Here is a 23,861-nt window from a genome sequence, read left to right on the forward strand (position 1 = left end):
TGAAGTCCTATATAGTATAATAATTTATGCTAACTCATACATTTAATTAGTCACATCTAGATTTCTGACTTTAAATGATAATTTTTTAAAGAAGGATCTTTAAACATATCTAGTACTTTTTTGCACATTATATTTATATAGGAGAAAAATATCCTAAGAATTGAGGCTAAACTGAAATTTTTAATTACAGAAGTAATCTAACTCGGTTATTTGTAAAAGTAGGGGTGAATTGAATAAATAGATCAATTTACTCCATCCTAGCCCAGTAAGTGATAAAATGTTATGTCCAGATACCTTAACTAGGTATTACATAAAAAAGAAACATGATATAATATTCTATAAAAATATATGGAGTAATATATTTTTATACTTCATCTAGGACTTTAGAGGAGAGTTTCAACTTCAGCTGAAATAAAAAAGCTCTGTGGTCAGAGTGCTTTGTCTTTTGACTAATATATCTGGCCTGGGCATTGACTTTAATATTATCTTCCTCAAAGTGTTGCCAAGTCTTCTCAGCTTTCACATTTTCTCTAAAAGTGAGAAACATGAAGCCAGGGAAAAGCAGCTTATCTAGTTATATATATGGTGATGCTGCACTCTTCTCTCTCTCTCTCTTTCCCTCTGTCTCTCTATCTGTCTCTCTCTCTGTCTGCCTGTCTGCCTGTCTGTCTCTCTCAAACTGACTTCCCAAAGATACACAGTAGCAGAGACAGAATTTCGACCCTAGGCCCTTTGATTACAAATATTGCATTTTCTACAGTATTTTCCTTTTTGAGAGTCCATAAATGATAAAACTGTAAAATTCTTTGACTGTAAAACAGCTATGCATTGTTGAACAGATTTTTATATTATATTTTTTCAGATCTCATGTATTATCTGAAAATAGTTTTCCAATTCTTTAGTCAATTCTGAGCAATGATAGAATGCAAACTCATTAGGAATGCTCATTTTATTTGTGGTACCACCAGTGCACCTGTACGACACAAAAGGACAGAGGCCATGGATTCCAAGAACTGGAGTCTGTCTCTAACTCTAATGCTACTATATGGTCCCCTTGGGGCAAGCCACTTTAATTCTCTTGGGTGGGCCTCCTTTTCCTCATATGTAAAACCTGAGGGATGGATCAGCATGCCATAGTGAATGGAGCACTAGATTTAAATTCTGAAAGATACAGGTTCAAATCTTGCCTCAGACATTTGCTAGCTCTGTAGTTCTGAGCAAATCATTTAACCTCTCCAGGCCTCAGTTTCCCCATTTGTAAAATCAAGTAGTTGGACTCAGTGGCTTCCATGCTTCCTTCCAGCTCTAAAACCTATGATCCTATGACTAGATGGCCTCTGTGGTCTCTTCTATTTCTAGATCTATGATTCTTTGACTTTTTAGAGGTAGAATACAATTTTTATTGCATTATGATTTGAAAAGGACCATCAAATGCAAGCTTAAACAATAATCCTAAGGAATAAAGATAAAACATGCCATTTATCTCCCGACAGAGAGGTCAGGAACGGAAAATGCAGAGACATGCATTTTTGGAAATGTCTAATGTAGGAGTTTATTTCACTGGACTATACATGGTAATAAGGGTTTTCTTTTTCTTTTTTAAAAATTTGTTCAATGTGAGGTAGGGAGGACAGGTTAATAAAAATGTTTATTAATTGACATTTTTGAAATGGAAAATTTGAAATGGAAACAACCTTAGGAGTTACATGAACATGGTTAAAGTGCTACAGAAATAACATAGCATCTCTACTTGGATACATTATTTTTCACTTTTCGACACTTAAAAAAAAAGTTCTTTTTAGATTACAGGACAGAACTAAATAAAAATGGCAGTTTTGGTTCATCTAAGCACATAGAAACCAAAAGAACTATTTCTAATGGGAGGAATAAATGTCGAATAGTACTTTTAGCAAGCAAAAATAGCTGCCTGGACAATGCTTTGATTCAATCTAGGTTTAGATCTGATTCTAATGGGCATGTGGCTATACACAACTTATTTACCTTTTCTAAATCTTTTGCAAATCTTCATTAAAAGTACACATTCTCTTCTTGAAACTGAACTTGAGAGATATAGAATACATATAGGTTGATAGCATGTTGATTAAGTTAGCATCATGACAGAATTTTTTAATTTTTTATTTCAAGAACAAGCTGTTATTGGAACATGACATTCCATTCCCAAACTCCTTGCACTTTCATTGGCAGACTCCCATGCCTGGAACTCTGTCTTCTTCATCTCTGCCTCCTGGCTTCCTTCAAGTCTCAGCTAAATTCCCAACCTCTTGAACAAGCCTTTCCCAGCCTTTCCTTAGTCTTAGTGCTCTCACTCAGAAATAACCCCGACTTTTCCTGTAGATAATTGTTTACATGCTGTATCCCCTATTGGAATACGATGAGTTCATTGAGAACAGGAACTGGTTTCTGCCTTTCTCTTTCTGGCACTTAGCACAATGCCTGGCATATCGGAGGTGCTTCATAAATGCTAGTTGGCCAACTGAATTTAGAATTCAAGTTAAAAATCTTAATTAGGAGAAAAATACAATAAATCAGCCTTTATTTAGTCAATTCTTAGTTAAGGAGGGACTGCTTATATATTATATATTGCTGTAATAAATAATAGTTAACATGTTAGTTGATACATAATAGATAATAAAGATAAGAGGCAGATTGGCACACATAGTAAATAAAGTGCTGAGTTTAGAATCAGAAAGACCTGGCTTTCAATCCTGCTCCCACTTACTAAACTTTACCTACTCAGTTCACTTCTATCCTTCAAGCAATTCCTTGGGACTTAGCTAAGAAGTCAAAGACAAAATCTATATTGTCAGGCTTTGAGGAAGAAAGACTCATCTTCCTCAAACACTTACTAGCTATGTGATTCTGAGCAACACACTTAACCCTGTTTGCCTTGGTTTCCTCATCTGTAAAATTATCTGGAGAGGAAAATGGCAAACCACTCCAGTGACTTTGCCAAGAAAACCCCACACAAAGAGTTGGACATGACTGAACAACAAAACACTGGCATCAAGAATCTTCTGTCTTGATGGAATCATAGATAATTAGGACATGGTCTAGACCCTGAGGTTCTTCTTTCCCTGTTTGTGTTTAAGTCATTTTACTGCTTTTACTAGTAACCTCATCTGTGGACTGAACTTAGTCTAGTTCCTGTCTTGAAATGTAATTTCTCCTCATCTCTATCCAAGTCAGTAGAGATATCTAGGCTTTATTTACCTAGTTTATATCCGTGATTGATCCAATCAAGAAGTCTGGCTCTATAATTATTCCATAAGGATATGAGAAACCCCTATTATGTGCCATATTTTCCCTTTGTGATTGCAAACTCTTGGTGGACAGGGAGGATGAAGTTTTTCATCTTTATACCTTCACTGGCTTGTGGTGCTTAGTGTTATATGAATTGAATTTGGAAGGGGCAAAGTGAAGAGAAACGGATCAAAATTTAGCCTAGCCATTTTGGCTCCTTATTATTAACTCTGATAACAATCTGATGTGGGAGAAAGTTGGAGTCACTAGTTTAATAGACATTTATGTATTATTTATCTATGGGATTTAAATTAATCATTTCTCCTTATTATAAAAAGATTTAGAGTTAGCTACTTCAGGCACTTAAGAACTCCATCTAGTTTTAAATTTAATTTCATGAGGGAGTTAGAGTAAGAAATGAATGATCACATAAGAATGGGATCTATGGGGAAAGAAAGCTAAATAAACTTTTTTTAACCTGGAATAGGAAAGGCTGAGAAAAAGTAATAAGTTTCTTTAAGATTATGGGAGACTGTAATATAAGATGCCTAAAAGTGATTATGTACTGACTGGATGCTGATAAGATTTACACTTATCATTGCCTGTAGTCTCCCCCATTAGACTGGAAGTTCATTTGAGGGCAAAGACTGTTTTTTGCCTTTCTATTTCCAGAGTTTAGCACAGTATTCAACCCATAGTAGGCACTTAGTAAATGCTAGTTGACTGATAAATTCATCAATGCATACAGCCGATCTTTTTTGAGTATTCAAACATCAATCCCTCTAGGAACAAACACCAAGCTGATTCCTAAAGGTCCTGGTAAGTATGTCTGGTATCTGGTGCTTATGACAAGGCTCCCTCTCTTCCCAGCCAGAAGCCCTGTGTTTTCCTCCAAAGTGTCATTCTTGTAAGTATCCATTAATGGGCAAGCACTATGGTCAAGCAAGCATGGAATGGTCACATTTCCATGTGTGGGGAAGACCAAAGTCTGTCCTAGATGAGATCCAGGAGTGGGCTGATGATGGGGACCTCCAGTGGGGTTTTTATAGTTCTACCTAAGGATGGTGACAAGTTACATCTAAGTTCTGATTGGTGATTGATCAGTTAAGATAATGAAACTATCAATCGAAGCAATGATGCTCTGTTTCTGTCTCTTTAGACATTCACTACAATGCTCTTCATCCCCCATCTACCGTCTGGTTCCTGGATTTCCTCATGCGAGTTTTTGTTAATATTTACTTAATATTCCTTCCTTTTATGACTTGTCAAACTCATTCCTTTTGAATAGCTAAATCCTTCTAGAGTTCCACTCTTTCAAGTCTCAATCATGTCTGGGAGGAGGGGGATAAAATTTGCTACCTTTCATTAATTGCCTTGCTTCTTACACATACTATCTGCATTTTCATATAGCTACCTAGGGCCAAGGTTGTCTATGGTTAGATACTTAAATTTTGTCTTTTGAGAATTTGGGGTCTTCTGGACTTCTAGTCTTCCTACATTTTTGCTACTCTGTGGAATCCAGTTTTATTGATAAACATAAGTCGTTTTTCCCTTCCTCATACTTTTCATTTTCCATCTTTTTGATGAAATTTGCCCTCTAGCCAAACACATTTTTATTCAACCCTTATTAGAACCAGGATAGCCATTCTTATATTTTAAACTGTGAATCAGAAATGTAAGTCTTATTGTCAAACATTTTTGCAACCGCTGCTCAGATTCTGAATCCTTCTTCTTCTGAGGCTCTAGCCTTCAAAGAGTGATTAAAATGCCACCCATGCTTCTAAGATCTTCACATTCTTGACCAAGACTTCATAATATTTAGCAAAGCTCTCTCTGGTTACATAAAACATCAAAAGTAGGCAGTAGTCATTAGTTGTGTCAGGTTGGGATGGGGGTGTTCTCTGCCATCTCTTTGGATGCTTGCTTTGGGAAGACAGTAACTCCTCTACATTGTCAGAGGGCTGGCAAAGGGCTGCCTCAGAACTCCTTAGCCAGCAGCCACCAACCTTCATGACTCATTTCTTTTTAAAAATTCTTCTTCTTTTTTAATCTCTTTTTCTTCTGAAAATGATAATTTTAAAGTTTTGAAAACTTTGCTCAAATGTGTGTTCATACACTGTCAGATTCTGAGTTTTTCTCCTCTTTTTCCTCCTACACCCCCATGTTTAAGAATGAATTCAGAGAATGAGAAGAGTTATATGAACTGATACAGAGTGACATAAGCAGGACCAGGAAAACAAAGTAGGCAATGACTATAATAACTTAAATTTTTTAAACCCTTCCCTTCTATCTTAGAAACAATACTATTGGTTCCAAGGCAGATAAGTGGTAAGGACTAGGGAATGGGGGTTAAGTGACTTGCCCAGCATCACACAGGTAGGAAGTACCTGAGGTCAAATTTGAGCCCAGAACATCCTGTCACCAGGCTTGACTTTCTATCCAGTGAGCCACCTTGCTGCCCCAAACAACATAAATTTAAAAACTTTTTAATTTTTAAATTAAACAAAGTATAATTAGAATGACCAAGAAGTTTGGCTGAGGTGGAGTTGACAAAAAGTACCTTACTCAATCCTTTTTTTGAAGAGGTGGAGGTCTATGGGTGTGGAATGTGACAAGGAAATCACTTTAAAAGACTGATATATATTAATTTAAGGTCGCCAAGGAATTCAGCTATGTAATTCCTAAATGAAAACTCAAGTCAGCCGTCAGCCTTTTTTAGAGTTTAATTACAGACAGGAGGAAGAAAGGAATTAGAGGTAGAGAGAGAGGGAGAGAGAGAAAGGGGAGAGAAGGGACTAGGGCTTAAATACCCCCTCTGTTTAGGCTGGGCCAAAAGGCCCAAGCCCTTAGATAGCTGGGGCAAAGAAAAGAGATCAGTCCCTATTACTCACGTGACCAAAATGGAGAAACAGTTTCAAAGGCCCCCACCTTCAGCTTCCCCACCTTCAGAGCAAGCTTCTCAGAGCACACTCCAACCACTCCGACAAACTCCTCAACCACCACCCCTGAGTCTTCAGACCTCTCTATCTTTAAGGAAACCATCCAAGTTCCCTCCCCTCAGTTCTCACATCTACCAATCACTGTCCATCAATTTCCCTGTGCCAATGGAGGCTCTAGCTTAACCCAGGACCACCCAGAGGTCTCTGGCTTTGCACATGTCTGTTGAAGGTCATATTTTCAAATAATTAAATCTTTGATCCTTTGCTACAGCCCTTCCTAAATCCTGTTAACCTGAGTAGGGTAGAGATTGGAATAATTAAATTTTGATCTATGCTGTAGCCCTTCCTCAATCCTGTTAGGACTGAGTAGGGTGGAGATTGATTCCAAGTATCTCCATTGCATCAATTCTAAAATCAATCATGACTCAAAGAAATTCCTGTTCTATGCTTAAGCATAGGTCAAAGTCCTTTCCATTGTTCAGCAAAAAGTTTCTGTCCTAAAGTAATCTTAAGAAGGGAGGAGGAGGAACCTCCCATGCCAATGGGGTTCACATTCCAATAGCCAAGACCCACTATCAATAGGAAATTTTTCAAGTATGAAATTTCCCAATGGTGAAATTTCCAACATTTATAAGTCTAAGAAATTTTGAGGTTTACAGGAATATACTATAAGATTCAGTGATATGTCACCCTTTTTTTTTTTAGGATAACTGCTTTTTCCTCTTTCTTTTTAAATTCATTGTTATGATTGAAGGCACCCTGGGTGGGGAAAGAAAAGGAGACTATTTAGAAATAAAGGTGATATAAAACCAAAAGATTTGAATAAAGATTTTTCACAAAGGATGCTTTTCATACCAGTATCATAGAGAAAATGAATAATGCAGCAGATAGAGACTATAGGAGTTTTCCATTTGAATGAGTCTTTTATTTGTCTATTTTATGACTTAACTCCTTCAGCAGAGGGGAAATGCTGTAATTTTATAAATCTATCCTGTGAATTACAGTTAGGATTTTGTAGAGTTTAAGTTCTAATGTGAAATTTCATTAATCAGCACCTTTAATTATACTTAAGATTCTAACTCATGGATCTTAAATCTATTTAATTTCATTTCCTAGTGAATAGTAAGGGAACCAAATACAAATTGGATCAGATCATTTCAAATGTAGTGAATACTGCCTAGGCATGGCCCAAGGGAAAACCTTTCTCCCTCTAGAGTTTCCTTGACAAAAGACTCTTTGCCCCATTTGATTCAGCTCTGTACTTTGGGCTCGGTCCTCGGAGAGGGGGGCTATGCTTTCTAAAGAGTTAGACATGGAGGAGGTTGGGAGAGAGAAAATGGAGAAGAGAAGCAAAGACCAGAGGGGTCTTTCCAGTAAATGATAAAGCCCCAAGGATGATAGTGGAGGAGAAAAGAAGTCAAGGAAGGGATGGCTGGAAATTCCTGGGTCAGATGGGAGATGTCAAGAATATAGGCTGGCAGCAGTGGGTCATGAGTTCCTGAGCCAAGTTAAGGATCTGGTTCAAGCCAGGCTCTTTGGTTGCCAAAACCAAGAAGCAATGAGGCAGGAGGCCATGAATAGGAGGAACAAGCTCAGTCCTTGACCTTCCCCATTATTGTGATTGTGGGGACTGTGTGGATGTGGTCAGTTCTCTAGCAGGCAGCTAGATGGTCCAGGGAATAGAGGACTGAGCCTGGACACAGAAAGACTCAAGGTCAGATCTTTCCTCAGAGCTCTGAATGTTGTGTGATCTTGAGCAAAACATTTAACCTGTTTGCATCATCTGTCAAATGGGGATAATAATAGCACCTACCTCCAAGGGTTGTTGGAAGGATCAAATGAGATAATAACTGTGAAGTGCTTAGCACAGTGCCTGGCACACATTAGGTACTATATAAATGTTAGCTTATTATTATTATTATCAAACCTGAATTTCTTAGCTTGGGAATCTTGTAGTAGCAAGCTTCCAGAGACATTTACTCTTGGGAATGGTGTACCTTGGAAGTATTGTAAGGGAGAAGGACTTTTTATAAGTCCCTGGAAGGCAAAGGATCACCTAGAAAGAGGGAGGAAAGAAGGGAACGAATATTGGGAATAGATGGCAAAGGGAGTGTTGATAAATATTTAACAGTCAACTCTAGGGAAAAAATGGGCACAGGATGTACTTTTAAGTTTAATCTTAAAAAAAGTTTCCACTTTCTCAAATCTAAACAATAAATCAAGCCCTAATTTTGAGTGTTTGCCTCAAACTGAAAATTTAACAATACTTTCTCTTGAGTTAGTTGATAATTGGTTCCATTACACTCCTGATAAGGGGGTGCAGAACATTGCCTTTCTATTACAGGGAGGCCCCATATGTGGTAGTATTATAAATATGGAATATTGTATTGGTGTGGTGTATTTTACTTGAATAGTTTTCAAGCATCTAGGGTTACAATACACAATATGAGGTGTCTCAAAAATCTTTGTAAAGTTTAAATCTTTAATAATCAGAACACATCTGAAATATGGCTCAGATTTGGACACAATCTTTTTATCAAGGGCATAGATAAACTGGAGTGAGTCTAGAAAAGTATGACCAAAATGGAAGATGGACTAAAAAACATGCCACATGAAGATCAGATGAAGGCACTAGGAATATTTAAATCTGCTTTTCAAGATAGAGAGAATTTAATAGCAATTCTCAAACATTTGGGCTATTATGTAGGAGAGTATTAGACTTGGCTGCTGAGAAGAAAACAGTGATTAAGTGACTAGTAAGTGTCTGAGGTTGAATCTGAATTTCCTGATTCCAGACCCAGTGGACTGCCCATTGCACTACCAATTGCTTATAGATGTGGACTTGATGGAAGGAAAAACTTCTTAACAATTGGAATAAAGAATAGGTCTGTATCCCAAAGAGATTTTTTTTAAAAAAAGGAAAAGGACTTATATTTATACCAGTCCTTTTTATAACAGCAAAAAATTAGAAACTGAGAGGTTGTTCATTAATGAGGAATAGCTCTGTTGTGTTATAAGAAATGACAAACAGGGTGATTTCAGAAAAATTGGGAAAGACTTATATGAACTGTTGCAAAGTGAAGTAAGTAGAACCAGAAGAACTTTGTACACAGAAACAGCAACATTTTTTGATGAATAACTGTGAATGACCCAGTTATTCTCAGCAATGCAGTGATCCAAGATGTTATCAGAAGTTCATGATAAAAATGCCATTTTCCCTCCAAGAAAGACTCCACATCAGATGGACTCAAAGCAGAAACATACTATATTTCACTTTATTTTTACCTCCTTCTTTTTTTGAAATCTCTTCCATAAAATAACTATTATGGAAAATGTTTTATATAATTATATGTGAAAAATCTTTATCACCTTGCTTACTATCTCAGGAAGCAGGGAGGGGTGAGGGGAAGTAAGGGAGGGAGGATGGCATGAAAGAGAATTCTTTATTCTCTTTGTCTATTTTGAATTAATCTATCAAGAAACTGAATCTTAAAAATTCTCAGACCCTACTTCATAAGATTCTGTTAAGACCATTCCCCATTTTAAACAATGAAGGGACTTAGTCAGGAATGTGAGAACTCTACTCCACCCATACTTAAGCATACTTTAGGGGAAGATAAAGTTGTAAACGCCTTACTGAACAATGAAAAGTACTTAACTCATACTTATAGTGAGGCAAAATCCCTTAAGCTAAGTTTATTTTTAGATCTAATACAAAAAGGTGCTAAGTACCTATGAAGGTCAGGCAACTTGCAAACTTGCAAGGGGCAAAGAGGTGTGAACTCACTCAGAAGTTTTAGTCTACCCAGAGAAGTTGAGAACTAAAGAAGGTGTCAATTAAGAATGGTCCGTCCTTTGGAAAAACATCTACTGTGATTGGTAGATGTGAGAACTTAGGGGAGGTGACATAGGAGAAAATTCTCTTTAAAAGGAGCTCAAAAGAGGTCTCTGGAAAATTCAGCTTGCCAAAGTTGAATTGGAGAGAGGCAGCTTGCCAGAGCTGCCTTGAAGGGCTTGGTGGCTGAACTTAGTTCAGCTTGCTGAAGCTGAACTGGTGGGGCTCTCTGAACACTAGAATCTTGTTTGGGACAAATCTTGTGGTGAGTGGATAAAAGACTGACTGATCTCTCTCTTAGGGCTTGGGCCTAGGCTGGCCTAGCCCTTTTTCTCATTGTTTCCTCTTACTCTCTCTCTTTCATTAATTCCTTATTTGTATTAATTAAAATCTCCATAAAAATCCAGCTGACTTGGGTATATTTCATATTTGGGAATTTTTCCCTGGTGACCACTATATTTTTGATTTGAAACCATATTTACGTGGTCACAGTTTAAGGCAACCACTCGTTTAATTGTAACAAAACCCCTACTTAACACTTCCTTAGCCATCAAATGAGAGAATTCACAAGTCACTTACTTAGAGAGCTCTACCCTTTTAACTCGATCAGTCTGAAACTTGTGAATCCTTTGATAAGAGTTTACATTCTCAGAGGATGAGAGGTGGATCCCACAGACACTGCCTCTCTGGCCAGTGCTAGGCAATTTGGAAGCTGTGATTGGCCCCTGTGAAGAGAGGAAGGGACAGGAAGTGACACGGAAAAAGGTCTATTAAAAAGTCCTGAACTTCCTATCCAGGGGACCTTTGGTTTGGATATTTGGCTTGGGGCTTCTCCTAGTGACTTGGCTTTTGGAGGTGCTTTGGACTTGACCTTCGGCTTGGACCTTGACTTTGGCTCTTGGACTGTTTCTTAGAGGACTGCTCCTGGATCTTCTCCTTTGGACTTTGTCTTGGGTGAATGAGTAGCTGGCCTTCCTTTCCTGGCTTCTGGAGAGATTAGTTCTGGAGAGGCCTTCCTCTCCTGGAGGAGTTTGCATAGGTAGAACCCTTACATAAGATACCACGGGCTGAGCTGAACACCTGAGTGGAATACTAGAGCAACATTTAGTGTGATAGGTTAGACATTTTCTCTACTGTCTTCTTACATTTCTCTATTTTCACTTTTTCCATCTCTTTGTAAAAGTTATTTTGACTTGATCTATAATATTTTAAATTGTTGACTAAAATATTACCTTGGAATTCTCATACTTAGTCAAACCCTAAATTTAATTTCTTACAGTGGGAAGGAGGGAGTGAATTTGGAATAACTTTTAAAAAATGAATGTTAAAATTGTTTTTATAAGCAAATGGGAAAAATAAAATATTATTTAAAAACAAACATTTGTTAAGCATGTACAAAAACAAATAAACAGTTGGAATGAAGCAAAATTAGACTGGCTTTCCTTAGTAGGCTATAGAGCCCCTCTCACCAGAGTTCTCCAAGGAGAGCTCTTGTTGAAGAGATATTACAGATAATACAGAGAATTCTTGTTCAGGTATGAATTGGACTAGATGACTTCTGAATGTTTTTCTAGCTCTCAGTCTGTCATCCAGAGACTCTTGCTATTTATCTCTAAGGATGGCAACTTCTCCCTACCCAGTAAGTTATATCCTGGTGTTCAACAGGGTCACTTCATTTCCCATGCTCCACAAGGATCATAGGAAAATATCTGGTGGGTACAGTAGATAGCATGTTGGATTTGGAGTTAGGAGAATCTGAATTAAAATCTTGCTTCAGACATTTTCTAAGCTATATGTTGTTCAGTAATTTTTCAATTTTATTCAACTCTTTGACATCCCATTTAGGATTTTTTTGGGAAAGATACTGGAGTGGTTTGCCATTTCCTTCTCAGCTCATTTTATAGATGAGGAAACTGAGGCAAACAGGGTTAAGAGAGTAGCCCAGGGTCTCACAGCCAGTAAGTGTCTGAGGTCACATTTGAATTTAGGAAGATAAAGTCCTGATACAGTCTTCCTAATTCACGGGGCTGTTTCTAGGATCACATGAGATAATGTATATAGAATGCTTTGCAAATATGAAAGTACTCTAAAAATGCTATTATTATATCAGACAGCACAAATCTTTAGCAGTTCTCTGGTATAATAGCCAAACCAGTAGTCTGGTTATACCACAATTTTTGAATGATGACAGGATAATATTTAAGATATATTTACTCAATGAAGACATCAGAAATTATCATGATTCATCAGCCAACAAGTATTTTATTCTTTATTATGGGCCAGGCAGCATTTGAATTTTGCCTTTAGTTCTTCTTATCTTCCAAATATGAAAGCTGGAAGGAACCTTGAAAATCATTTATTTTAACTTCTGAATTTTACAAATTTGGAAACTGAGACCCGCAGTAAATTGACTACCCAAGTTTATAAAGTTGGTAAGGGACAAACTCAGAGCCAGGCCTTCTGCTTCTAAATACAGTGGTCTTTCTACCATATTCCAATTGCTCCTCAAATCAGCAAATCAAATAAGTTGATTCTTGATGTTTCTGAGAAGTATATGACAATTTTCAAATTATTGTTATGAAAGTACTTGTGTCTATTGCAAATTTTGTGATTTTTAAGTTCCATTCATATCTTTTAGTTCCAGACATAAATGACCACCTTTTCTTTTCTTCCTCCTTTATTTAATTGTACTATAATAGCATGTAGATTTGATCTTATCCTTAAGCACAAATCAAATAATTTCTTAGAAATACAGAAATCCTGGGGGCAGCTGGGTAGCTCATTGGATTGAGAGCCAGGACTAGAGAAGGGAGGTCCTAGGTTCAAATCTGGCCTCAGGCACTTCCTAGCTGTGTGACCCTGGGCAAGTCACTTAACCCCCATTGCCTAGCTCTTACCACTCTTCTGCCTTGGAACCAATACACAGTATTGATTCCAAGATGGAAGGAAAGGGTTAAAAAAAAAAGAAATACTAAAATCCTGTATCATCACATATCAAATATATTATTATCATATTAAAAATTTTATCATTATCATCATCACCTGGGCAGGTCACTCATTACATATCATCATCATCATACAATTTGTATAGTGCATTAAGGTTTGCAAAGTACTTTTTGTATCTCCCTGGATACACCAACCCTATATACATATATTCTATTATCATCCTTATTTTATAGATGGGGAAATTGAGACTTAGGGAGATTAAGTGACTTGCCAAAGGTCACTCAGCTAGACAGGAGACAGGATTCAGACCTGGGCCTTCCCTGATCCCAGGTACACACATGGCTCTAATCACTACTTCCAGGGTTTTTTTGGGGGGGGGGCGGGGGGAGGCTGGAGGTGGTTTGGGGAGAATCGACAAGAGTCCTCATGTCAATTGCTACTGACTATGGTTACGTTTGTCATTTTCTATGATATGTATTGTGTTTTGTAAAACTTAGGGATAGTCCAAGAAAACTAGTCCTTCAGGAATATTTCAATTGGAAGAAGTACAAAGGCAGACCTGTGACTATGAGAATCTTACATAAGGAAGCTGAAGTTGATAGATGGTCTCTCTGAAATTTCTCAGGCTGCATCACTAATCTGTATACGTCACTGAACATTTCAGAGGGATTTTAGCAGTTCAGGTTAAATTAAGGTTCTTGGGAAGAGGGTGGGAAAAGTTCAACTGCTGCTGTGTATCCTGTGTGCTTCAGAGAAAAATAAATCCCATCTGCCAAAGAATTTCTCTTTGGTACCTTCTTATTTGTATCTCTTTATAGATGTGTATATACATGAGATATATATATATATATATATATATATATTTCATATTTATATACACAAATATATGGGAGAAAATATTATTTTGAGTTATCTGCCACATTCTCAAATGGATCTGTGCCCTCAATTTCAATGGAACCACTAATGCAGATTGCAACCCACCCATGGAAGTTACTCCTTTCATTCTTGTCCATGTCCTTTCAGAAGTTTCCTGCAAGGATTCTACCCAACATGGAAGGGGCCTTCCTCACTTTTTTTAACTTTTCTGAAGATATTGGTGGAGCACATGAACTCTTTAACTGAACCATGAGACCCATCTATCTTCTTTTTTTCTCATACACATTTTCCCAATGACTTCCTTACTTAGTTCTTCTTTGAAGACTTATGTTATGTGTTGCAGTTCTTCATATTCCTCGCGTGCCATTCCATTGCCCTCGGTGTGATATTTATTTTTAAATCTAAGGACATTGTGGTATTTGATTGCTGGAAGTCATAGAGCAATACTGGTTTCTGTTAAAAAAAAAGATGTGGTTTTGTTTCTGAGAGAAACTTGGACTTTAAAGAAGCTTTGTGATTTCTCTCTTTTTGCATTATCAGTGTTCAATGCCTGGAACACAGTTGGTGCTTAATATATGTTACTGATTGATTGAAGCAGAACACTTTCCTACATTATCTCTTCTTCTACATTGTATCCTATATCTCATGGAGTCAACCAGTTGAAGACAATTAATTTGTACTCAGCCTCTTTCTCTTCTGCTCTGAAATAGAGATGGGTAGATCTGTAGAATAGATTAAGTACACCATAAATGGCGAGAGTAATCTAGTGTTTGATAAACTCAGAGATCCAAGCTTTGGGGCTAAGAACCCACTCTTTGATAAAATTGCTGGGAAACCTGGAAAGCAGTTTGGCAGAAACAAGGTATAAACCAACATCTCACAACATAAACCAATGAGTAAATGAATTAGACAGAAAGCTCTGTTCAGTTGTTTAGCCATGTCCAACTCTTCATGACCCCATGGACTATAGCATACCAATACTATCCATGAAATTTTCCTGGCAATGATACTAGAGTTGTTTGCTTTTCCTTCTCTAGTGGACTGAGGCAAACAATGTTTTAAAGTGACTGGCTAGGGTCATATAATTAGCACATGTCTGAGGTCAGATTTGAACTTGGGTCTTCCTGACTCCAGGAATTCCTTTGAATCCTCATTCCCTCTATAAAGGATATCATAAGCAAATTAAGGGAGCATGGAAAAATTTACCTTGTCAGATTTATGATTAAGGGAAGAAATTATGAATAATCAAGAAAAGATCACAGGAAGTAAATATGGATAATTTTAGTTACATGAAATTAATTTGTTTTTGCACAAACAAAACCAATGCAGTCAAAATTTAAAGAAAAGCAGGAAAATGGGGGAAGTTTATAGCATTTCTCTAATAAAGACCTCATTTCTCAAACATAGGGAACTGAGACTAATTTATAAAAATAAGAGCTATTTTCCAGTTGATAAATGGTCAGAGTTTATGAATAGGCAGTTTTCAGAAGAAGAAATCAAAGTTATAGTCATATGAAAAAATTTCTCTAAATCGCTGTTGATTAGAGAAGTGCAAATTAAGATACCACCAAGGTACTACCTCATATCTATCTGATTAGCTAATATGACAGAAAAGGAAAATGACAAATGCTGGTGGGAATGTGGAAAAATAGGGAAACTAATGCACTGTTGGTGGAATTAACAGTTTGGACAACAATTTGGAGCTATGCTCAAAGGACTATAAAACTCTGCGTACCTTATAATACCACTGCTAGGTCTATATCCCAGAGAGATCAAAATAAAAAGAAAAGGATCTATATGTACAAAAATATATATAGCAGATCCTTTTGTGGTGTCAAGGATTTGGAAAGTGAGAGGATGTCCTTTGAGGGATGACTAAACAAACTTGTTTTGTATATATTCGTTTGCATGTTGTCTCCCCCATTAGCTTCTTGAGGGCAAGGATTGCCTTTTTGGACCTTTTTTGCTCCAGCTTAGCATTGTGCCAGATATAAAGTAGGTACTTAGAAAATGTTTAATGAATTGAATTATTTGGGCTAAACATCCCGTTTCCTTTAGGTGATCATGTGATAAACTGTTATCCATTCATAATTCTAGTTGCCCTTTTTACCTGTCTTTTAGAACTACTTTTAGTTACTTAGAGGGAAATAGCAATGAGTTTGGGAGATAGAAGTCCTAAAGGATATTTGACCATGTCATGTCCCATGCCTAGAGCCTCCCAAACTTCAACTGAAAATCGTCTTTTCCTTCAAGATCCAGTTTAGGCACCACTTCTGCCATGATGACTTCCCTGATCTCTCCATCTTTCAGCTGAGATTTCTTTCTTTTCAAATTTTCTTACATATAGCCCTTTGAATCTCTCCTTTGCTCTTTTCACAAATCAGCTTTGCATCCCACTTGTGTCCATGTTGTACACCCTTTGGTAGCAATGGTTTTCTGGAGTCAGAGATCTAGGTTTCAATTCAATTGTGTTAGACACCTGGGTAACCTTAAGCAAGTCATTTAATCTCCCTGGGTCTGTTTCCTCTACTGTTAAACAGGGAGCTGAACTAGATGGCTCCTGAGGTCCTTTCTGGTTCTTGTGCCAAATCTTGTTATGATTAAGGCAGTGGTGTTTTTCATTTTTATAGCCCTAGTGTTTAGAACAGTGGTTTGAGAGCAGTGGGCAGTCAATGAATCTATACGAATTTACACTATGCTGTTTACTGGGGATACAAAACCAAAAAATGAAGGACCCTTTCCTTTTGAAAGAGCTTACATTCTAATAGGGGAAATGGCATCTATATATGCAAGTACATAGTGAAAAATACAAAATTAATATGAGGTAATTTGGGTGGGGAGGTAGGTGGCACTTATATGTTTGTTGAAATTAATCTCTGAAATTAGACAGTTTGCAATAGCAGGAAGAAGAATTCTGGCCATAAAGTTTCATAATTTATGTTTAATTCACGTCTGATAATTGATTTTACCAAGTAAAAATGTTAATTACTTTCACATACATGAAAAGAGTGAAGGGGTGAATGGGATGTTCCATTCAATATTCCCTTTTCTAAATTACTCCTAAGTCAATATAAGTTGGAAGAATGATCTTTTGAAACGTTTGAATTTTGTTTAAATGACCATTTTAATAACTAGCAATTCCCAGTAGCAATCCATACTTTTCAATTCAGATGAACACCTTGGAAATGAAAACTATATTTTGGAAATTAAAAAAAAAAACATCTAAATTTCTAGATTTTCTTGTCTATGATGAAAGCAATTTCTCTAAATTTCAAAATTTTGTAGGAAGTGAAAGGGTCAAGTCCGATCCTGCAAATCTGATGCACTGATGCACGGCCCGAACTTCCAGAACACACATGAATCACCAGAAATGTTGAATTATAAAACTGAGTTGACTTTAAATGTACATGAATCAAGTTAGCTCCCAGACAGAGAGGCAAACTTTTTCCTGTTAGGCTCCCACCCTCCACCCGGATGACTCATCTTCCCACCACGAAGGCCAAGGGCAGGCTGAAAAGACTAAAAGTTCTAGGAAGGAGGTGGAAAGCCTTTCAAACATCTCATCTTCCTCCCCTTTTTATATTGATTTGACTTCTATCTCCACCCCAGGTCAGGGGCTGGAAGGCACTGAGATTTTAATTTGGTGGTTAGTTTTGGAGGGCTCCTGGGAAAGATGAAGAAATCGCTTTGGCTTTGAACTTTGGTATTGTCTGTCGGGTTTAAAAACTATAATATTTTAAAAAACAATCAAGATCTGCCTTGCCTCGTGGCCCCCTTACACGTATTTTCTTGGTTCCGTTTTCAGCAAGGGGGCTATTTATCTTCTTTAAGACCCCTCTGCCACACACATAAAGGCGATTCTCCCACCCGATCCTCCCCTTCCCACTCCAATCGGCTTCCCACTGCTGAACTTTAACCGACAAACCCGCCCCACCCCTCAAGGCAACCAGCCCCACCCCCCCGGCGAGCATCCCCTGGAAGCCAGGGCGGGACCCCTTGGTCCCTAAGCCCCGCCCATGGAAACTCACTCCCCCCCTCCCCACCAGCGGCTTGAGCGGGGATGCAAGCCCTGCCCCTTGATTGCCCTACGCGTTACCATTGGGGCCTCTGGCCGTCCATTCCCTGGATCCCACCATCGATTGGCCCATGCTTTTCACGGGCCCGTCCCTTCCTTCTAAGCCCCGCCCCGCCCTGCGTTTCTCTCAGCCGGAATCGCGCCAAACTGGGCGGAGAGTCCTTTGGCTCCGCTCGCTCCCCTCTCTCTGCTTTCTTCTTTCCCTCCCTCCCTGGTCAGGGCGGCGGCGGCGGCTGTGCCTGGGGGCTGGTGGGTGGCGCGGCGCGGAGCAGCGCAGAGCAGCGCAGCTGCGGGTGCTGAGGCAAGGAGGAGCCGACTCATTGTTCCGGCAGCCGCAGCCGCCGCGCCCCTGCCCGCCTCTCTCCCTCTCTCTTCTTTCAGTCACTCCTCATCTCCGTTCCTCTCGGCGATTTCCCGGGTCCCGGGTGAAAAGCCCTCCCCACCCCGCTTCTTTCCTTCCCGGCCCCGCAGTAGCAGTCCCAGCAGCATCCTCCCGAGCCCGGTCATGGAAGACCTGGACCAGTCGCCCTTGGTCTCCTCCTCCGGCTCCGCCGCGAGCCCGGCCCGGCCTCAGCCGGAGTTCAAGTACCAGTTCGTGAGAGAGCCCGAGGACGAGGAGGAAGAGGAAGAAGAGGAGGAGGAAGAGGACGAAGATGAGGACCTGGAGGAGCTAGAGGTTCTAGAGAGGAAGCCGGCCGCCGGGATGGCTGCGGTTCCGCTGCCGGTCAACGCTGCCGCTGTCGCCGCCGCCGCCGCCGCCGCGCCCCTTCTGGATTTCGAGACTGAGTCGGTGCCTCCGGCTCCTCGCGGGCCCCTGCCTGCGGTGCCCCCAGCAGCCCCAGAGCGGCAGCCCCGCTGGGAGCCCAGCCCAGTGTCCTCGTCCTCGCCGTCTCCGCCGCCCTCCGCTGCCGCATCGCTGGAAGAAGACGAGCCCCCTTCCCGGCCTCCACCCCCTCCCCCAACGGCCAGCGTGGACCCTCATCCCGATCCTGCGCCCCCCGCTTGGACCCCGAGTACCCCGGCCCCTGCCGCGCCCCCCTCTACCCCGGCCGCGCCCAAGCGCAGAGGATCCTCGGGCTCTGCTGGTGAGTGAGCGCCCCTCCCCCATTCTGCCCCGTCTGGGTTTGGTGGAGCTATGGGTGGGGGTGGGTCCTGCCTGCCCATCCCACCTCCTCCAAGCCCCTGGGGGCTTTTGTCTGCCCCTTGCCTTAGAGCGAGGAAGAGGGTGGAGGGTGGGGGGGCGGAGCAGGGTTGTGGTGTTGGTGATTGTAATTGTTAGTCTAGTCTTACTCAGACTTCTTTATTGTCTGCGTCTCAGTTGCGGGGACCATGTGCATTTTCTTCTCACTCCCTGCAGTGTCTCCACACACTTGCTTTCCCTTCTCCCTCTTTTGTTCCAGCCCCACTCCCTGTCCCTGGAGCTTGTGGTTCACCGGAGAGCGGAGGATGCGTATATTAAATAATGAGAAATCTGTTGGGAAGGGGTGGGTTTGGTTTCTGGGCGGGAGATGGCCTTTGGCCTTGGTGCTCATCCTTTCTGGAGGGTTTTTTGTTTTGTTTGCGGCTCCCCCCCTCCCCCCCGGGCCTGCTCGGTCTGGGGAAGGGGTGAAGTTCTGTGGGAGCCCCCAATACTACTACTACTGCTGCTGCCGCCTTTTGCCTCCGCTCCAACCTCTTTCTTCCCCGGCCTGCAGTTGGTGGTGACCACCTCCTGGCTCGGTACGGACGAGAAGAGCGCCTCCAGCGGTATTCTGTGTGGAGACTTGGGGAGGGGAGGCAGTTTTGGCTAAGTCCTGTTGCCACCGCCCAGTTTTCTCTCTAATGCGAAGTGATGGTGTGACTGTGTTTGCAGCCACATTGAGCCTAGGAACGCGGCAGTTCTTTAACTGTTAGGTCGCGATTTCCGAGGAGAAGCAGACCTGCCAGTATTCTCTGCCGCAGCATGGGGATGATTTGGTAAAACACAGGCGTATTCAATCCCTTTCCAGTGGCTTCTGTAGCACAGTTGTGCCTTGAAGGAAAATTTAAAACGACAAAATGGTTGACACTTAAAAAACCAACCCAATCCAAAACTTGTCGATTGTTTGATTAGAACCAGCCAATCAAAAAAAAAAAAAGCACCATTTTAGAGATGTCTGTGATTCTTTGGGTAGTGATGGATTTAAAGCATTTTTATTTCTGCTGAGGCATTTGAGCTGTTACTTGTCCATGCAACATTTTATGCAAGATTTTAAAAAGAGGCAGGAATAATTTTTATATTGAATCGATTGGTAGAAAGAAAAATTATTTTTAGTTAAAAAAAACTGAATTCTACCAATCTTGTGAAGATTACTTCACAATTTATTTGAATACTTGAATATGTAGTTCTTTCATTTTTTTAATGAATCTTCCATCTTTGTCAGGAGTTCATTTTGAAGGGAAACTTAAGCTTGTTAAAAGTTCAAGGAACTTCATTTGTTTGGTAATTTTGATCAATACCGGGTTTTATTCAGAAAGGAAGTGATTTTTATCACAATTATTTAAATGATCCAGGTCTAGCCATTATAATATTTTTCAGAAATTAATGAAATCATAGAACTTTAGAATGAGTTAACTATCAAGAACAATACCCTCACGTTACAGAAAGGGGAAAACAAGGTCATATTGTATTTTTTCCCTAATGAAAAAATAAGAAAAGACTTGATCATCTGTATAGCATTTTTCACTCAGACACAAAAGAAAATATTAAGGGTATCAAGGGGACTCAAATAATGAGGATTCATTCATTTTCCTATTTTCTTATGTTAGAAACATTTTTTGGTAGTGCATACCAAAGGGCATATTTAGGAGATGTAGGAAAAGATGGAAAGAAAAGTAAAGAACAAATTTGAAATATGGAGGCGCAGTATAAGTTAGACTTAAGAATATTATTTAGGAATCTTACAATGACTTTAAGGAGGTAACTACTTATGGAAAATGATGTTTGATGAAACAATAAAACTCTTCTTTTCCTGATGAATTGTGGGTTCCGAAGGCAAAAAAAGGGAAAGGTGTGTTTATTTGGAAGTGACCTTTATTCAATTCTGTTTATCTTTTTTTTCCCCAAAGACCTACTCCCTCCAATATACTGGGCACTGAAGGATACAGATTGAAAAATGACAAAAACTCTGCCCTTCAGGAGTTTACCTTCAGGAAGGGGACTAGAGGAATACTTATAATGAGTGACATAATGACAAATCCCACATAAGTCAATGCCCATAGGCAATATTGAATTAAATTATAAAAAACATTGTAGTCATCTTCACAATTAGTTTTGCCAAAACCAATAATAATTTATTTCTCTAGGACCCATGAAAATATATAGAATAAGACTTTTAACAACGATTTACTTCTTTTTATAGTGAAGAAAACTGAGGCTTAGAGGGGGTCAAGGGGTCTTGCCCCAAGACCACAAGTAAGTAGGAAACCTTGAATTTGAACCCAGATTATCCCAATATTCCCAATTCTTTTTTCACTATACCAGTTTTCCCTTAGGATTTTGGAAAGATTAAATCTCATAAAAGTAAAGCTTTTAAGAGTGGTAGCTGTCATTATTTCTATGCAGGGTGCAAATTCCAAGGACCTCACCTCCAGATGGGTTTGAAGTGTTGGGAAGGGGTTCTTGTAAATAGATAGGTATTTGAGAGTATGTAAATCTGACCAAATAATTTGCATTCCAAATCCTGATCTAATTCGGGAATTGTGCATTTATTAAAGGGGCACTGGCAAGTTCATAGATAGCAGTCTTGCTTGTGCGTTCAATGTCATGGGACTTTTTTCCCTAATTAGAACCTCTAAGACAACTTCTTATTTTTCTCTCACTAGACATAAAATGACTTTCTAGTAGCATTCTGTGTATTTAAGAGTTATTTAACCAGTTTATGTTGGTTAGTTTTTTTTAAGTTCTTGTTTTATTTTTTAAATCCTTATCTTCCATCTTAGAATCAATACTAAGAATTGGTTCCAAGGCAGAAGAGAGCAGTAAGGGCTGGGCAATGGGGGTTAAGCAATTTGCCCAGGGTCACACCGGTAGGAAATATCTTTAGGCCAAATTTGAGGCTATGACCTCCCATCTCCAGGCCTGGCTTTCTATTCACTAAGCCACCAACTGCCCCAGTTAGTTTTTAGAAATATTTTCCAACTGGGAATCATCCCATCTACAAAATATCCTGAAGCTTTAAGTAGTTTCATACTAAAGATAAATTTGCTCTGTTTTAAGACCTTTAAATCTACTGTATTATGTACATTTGAGTCCCCCCAAAAGGTTTTCTTGGTAGGTTTTCATTTCTGGACAGGGTAGTTATGTCACAGACATTCAACTTTAACAATACCTATTTATGGGGAGGAATGCCACTGGGTTGCTTATTCAGTGGTATGCTTTCTTGGTATAATGACTAATAAAAATATCTTGTAAGCTTACTAGGTGCTCTGAATCACTTATTCCTTCAACCTTGAATTGTCTTTTCCTTGGTTTATAATTCCATTATTTTTTATACTTTTTCCTACTGGCATTTTGCTAAAATATGAGGTTCAAACCCTTTAAGGGAATCCATTGACAGAACAGACTTATTAAAATTTTGTGTTCTGAAAGAATACTAGCAGTAATTTAATGACGAAGTTTATGCTCACTTCTGGAGGGCATCAAAGTCTAATACATTTTTTCAGTCTTAATTTGCCTTGACTATTGTGAAATGTCTTTTACCTACCAGCTCCCACTCTTGAAATTTTTCTCCCTTGTCATTCTTTAAGCTATGTTTTTTTACTAGTATTCCTTTCTTTTCTTTGCTAGTTCTTCCTCTTCCCCCATCGAATTTGTGTGTTCTCCAAGTTGTAGTCTTAACTAATAGCCTTTATATAATATATACTTATATATTAGATTTCCTTAGAGACCTAAAAATCTTAGTCATCACGATCTCTGGGGCATTTCTTTGACACATAGTTTTTGTTTCTTCTGCTTTATTTATGTCTAGCAGCCTGGCCATACAATTGGATGTTCCAATGTCAATTTAAGAGAAATATATATAAAACTGAACTGATCAAGATAGTGAAAAGGATACTAAATTTGTGATTGGGAAGACTGGTTCAAATCCAAGCTCTGATGCTTGCTAGCTGTGTCACCTTGTGCGGTTATAAAGCTTCAGTTCTCTTATATTTACAATCAAAATAATATGGATGCTTTTCTCACAATAGTTCTGTGGGCTAAGCAGTGGTCTATAAACCTAAAAGTGCTATAAATATATTGAGAATTAGCTCCCTTTGCCCATTTTGCTTATCTCTTTTACTGATCACAATTTTCACTTAGGTGTGAAACATCAGCCATCTTGGTTAATTTAGCTTTCATCTTTTTAAGTGATAGTGGAGAAGTCACTATCATGCTATTATTCATTTATAGTTAATGTTTTAGTTATTGCACAAGTGGATAACATAATTCCTTTTTGTAAGTGAATAAAAGTCTTGTAAACACCTTTGATGAGCGTGTTATAAGCATCTTTGGGACAGTTCACTAGCAGGCAGGATAGTGGAGATGATTTTTATGTCATGTTTTTTATTTCTTTTGTTATTTTAATTATTAGATTCTTCACTTTTTTACTCTGAAATGTCTCCTGTTTTGTCCTTTCCAGTTTTGACAGCCCTACTGTCTTGACCATTTCCTTAGTTTTTCCTTTGTCTTCCAACAGGTTAGCTATTCTGGGATGTGCAAAGAATTACAAGACTCCCTCCTTAACTGCTTGACAATCTGATGAGATAACCTGTACCTGTGAAAAAAAACTAACAAGTCAAAGCAAAATGTAATATTGGGTACTCCAGTTTCATAGTACCAACTGCCCACTACAACATCTTGAACTGGATGTCCCTCAAGTATTTGAAAACCAATCATGTTTATAATAATTTCCTTCTCCCTTCTTCCTGA

The 23,861-nt window shown here is 39.1% G+C and overlaps 1 protein-coding gene across 3 annotated transcripts in view; it reads left to right on the forward strand.

Moving 5' to 3' along the window:
* Positions 1 to 18,040: 18,040 nt before the first annotated feature.
* The window catches only part of RTN4 (reticulon 4), a 63,051-nt gene continuing 57,230 nt past the window's right edge, over positions 18,041 to 23,861 (forward strand). For 2 of the 3 annotated variants that reach the window (XM_056814009.1, XM_007476817.3), the window contains exon 1: positions 18,046 to 19,017. In XM_056814009.1, coding sequence (XP_056669987.1) covers positions 18,438 to 19,017 — 580 coding nt within the window. In that variant the 5' untranslated portion in view covers positions 18,046 to 18,437. Of the gene's footprint in view, positions 19,018 to 23,861 lie in introns of all 3 variants that reach the window. The other variant, XM_001375231.5, reaches the window with a different exon arrangement.

The sequence above is a fragment of the Monodelphis domestica genome, chromosome 1 (genome assembly GCF_027887165.1).
Source record: "Monodelphis domestica isolate mMonDom1 chromosome 1, mMonDom1.pri, whole genome shotgun sequence".
NCBI lineage: Eukaryota > Metazoa > Chordata > Mammalia > Didelphimorphia > Didelphidae > Monodelphis > Monodelphis domestica.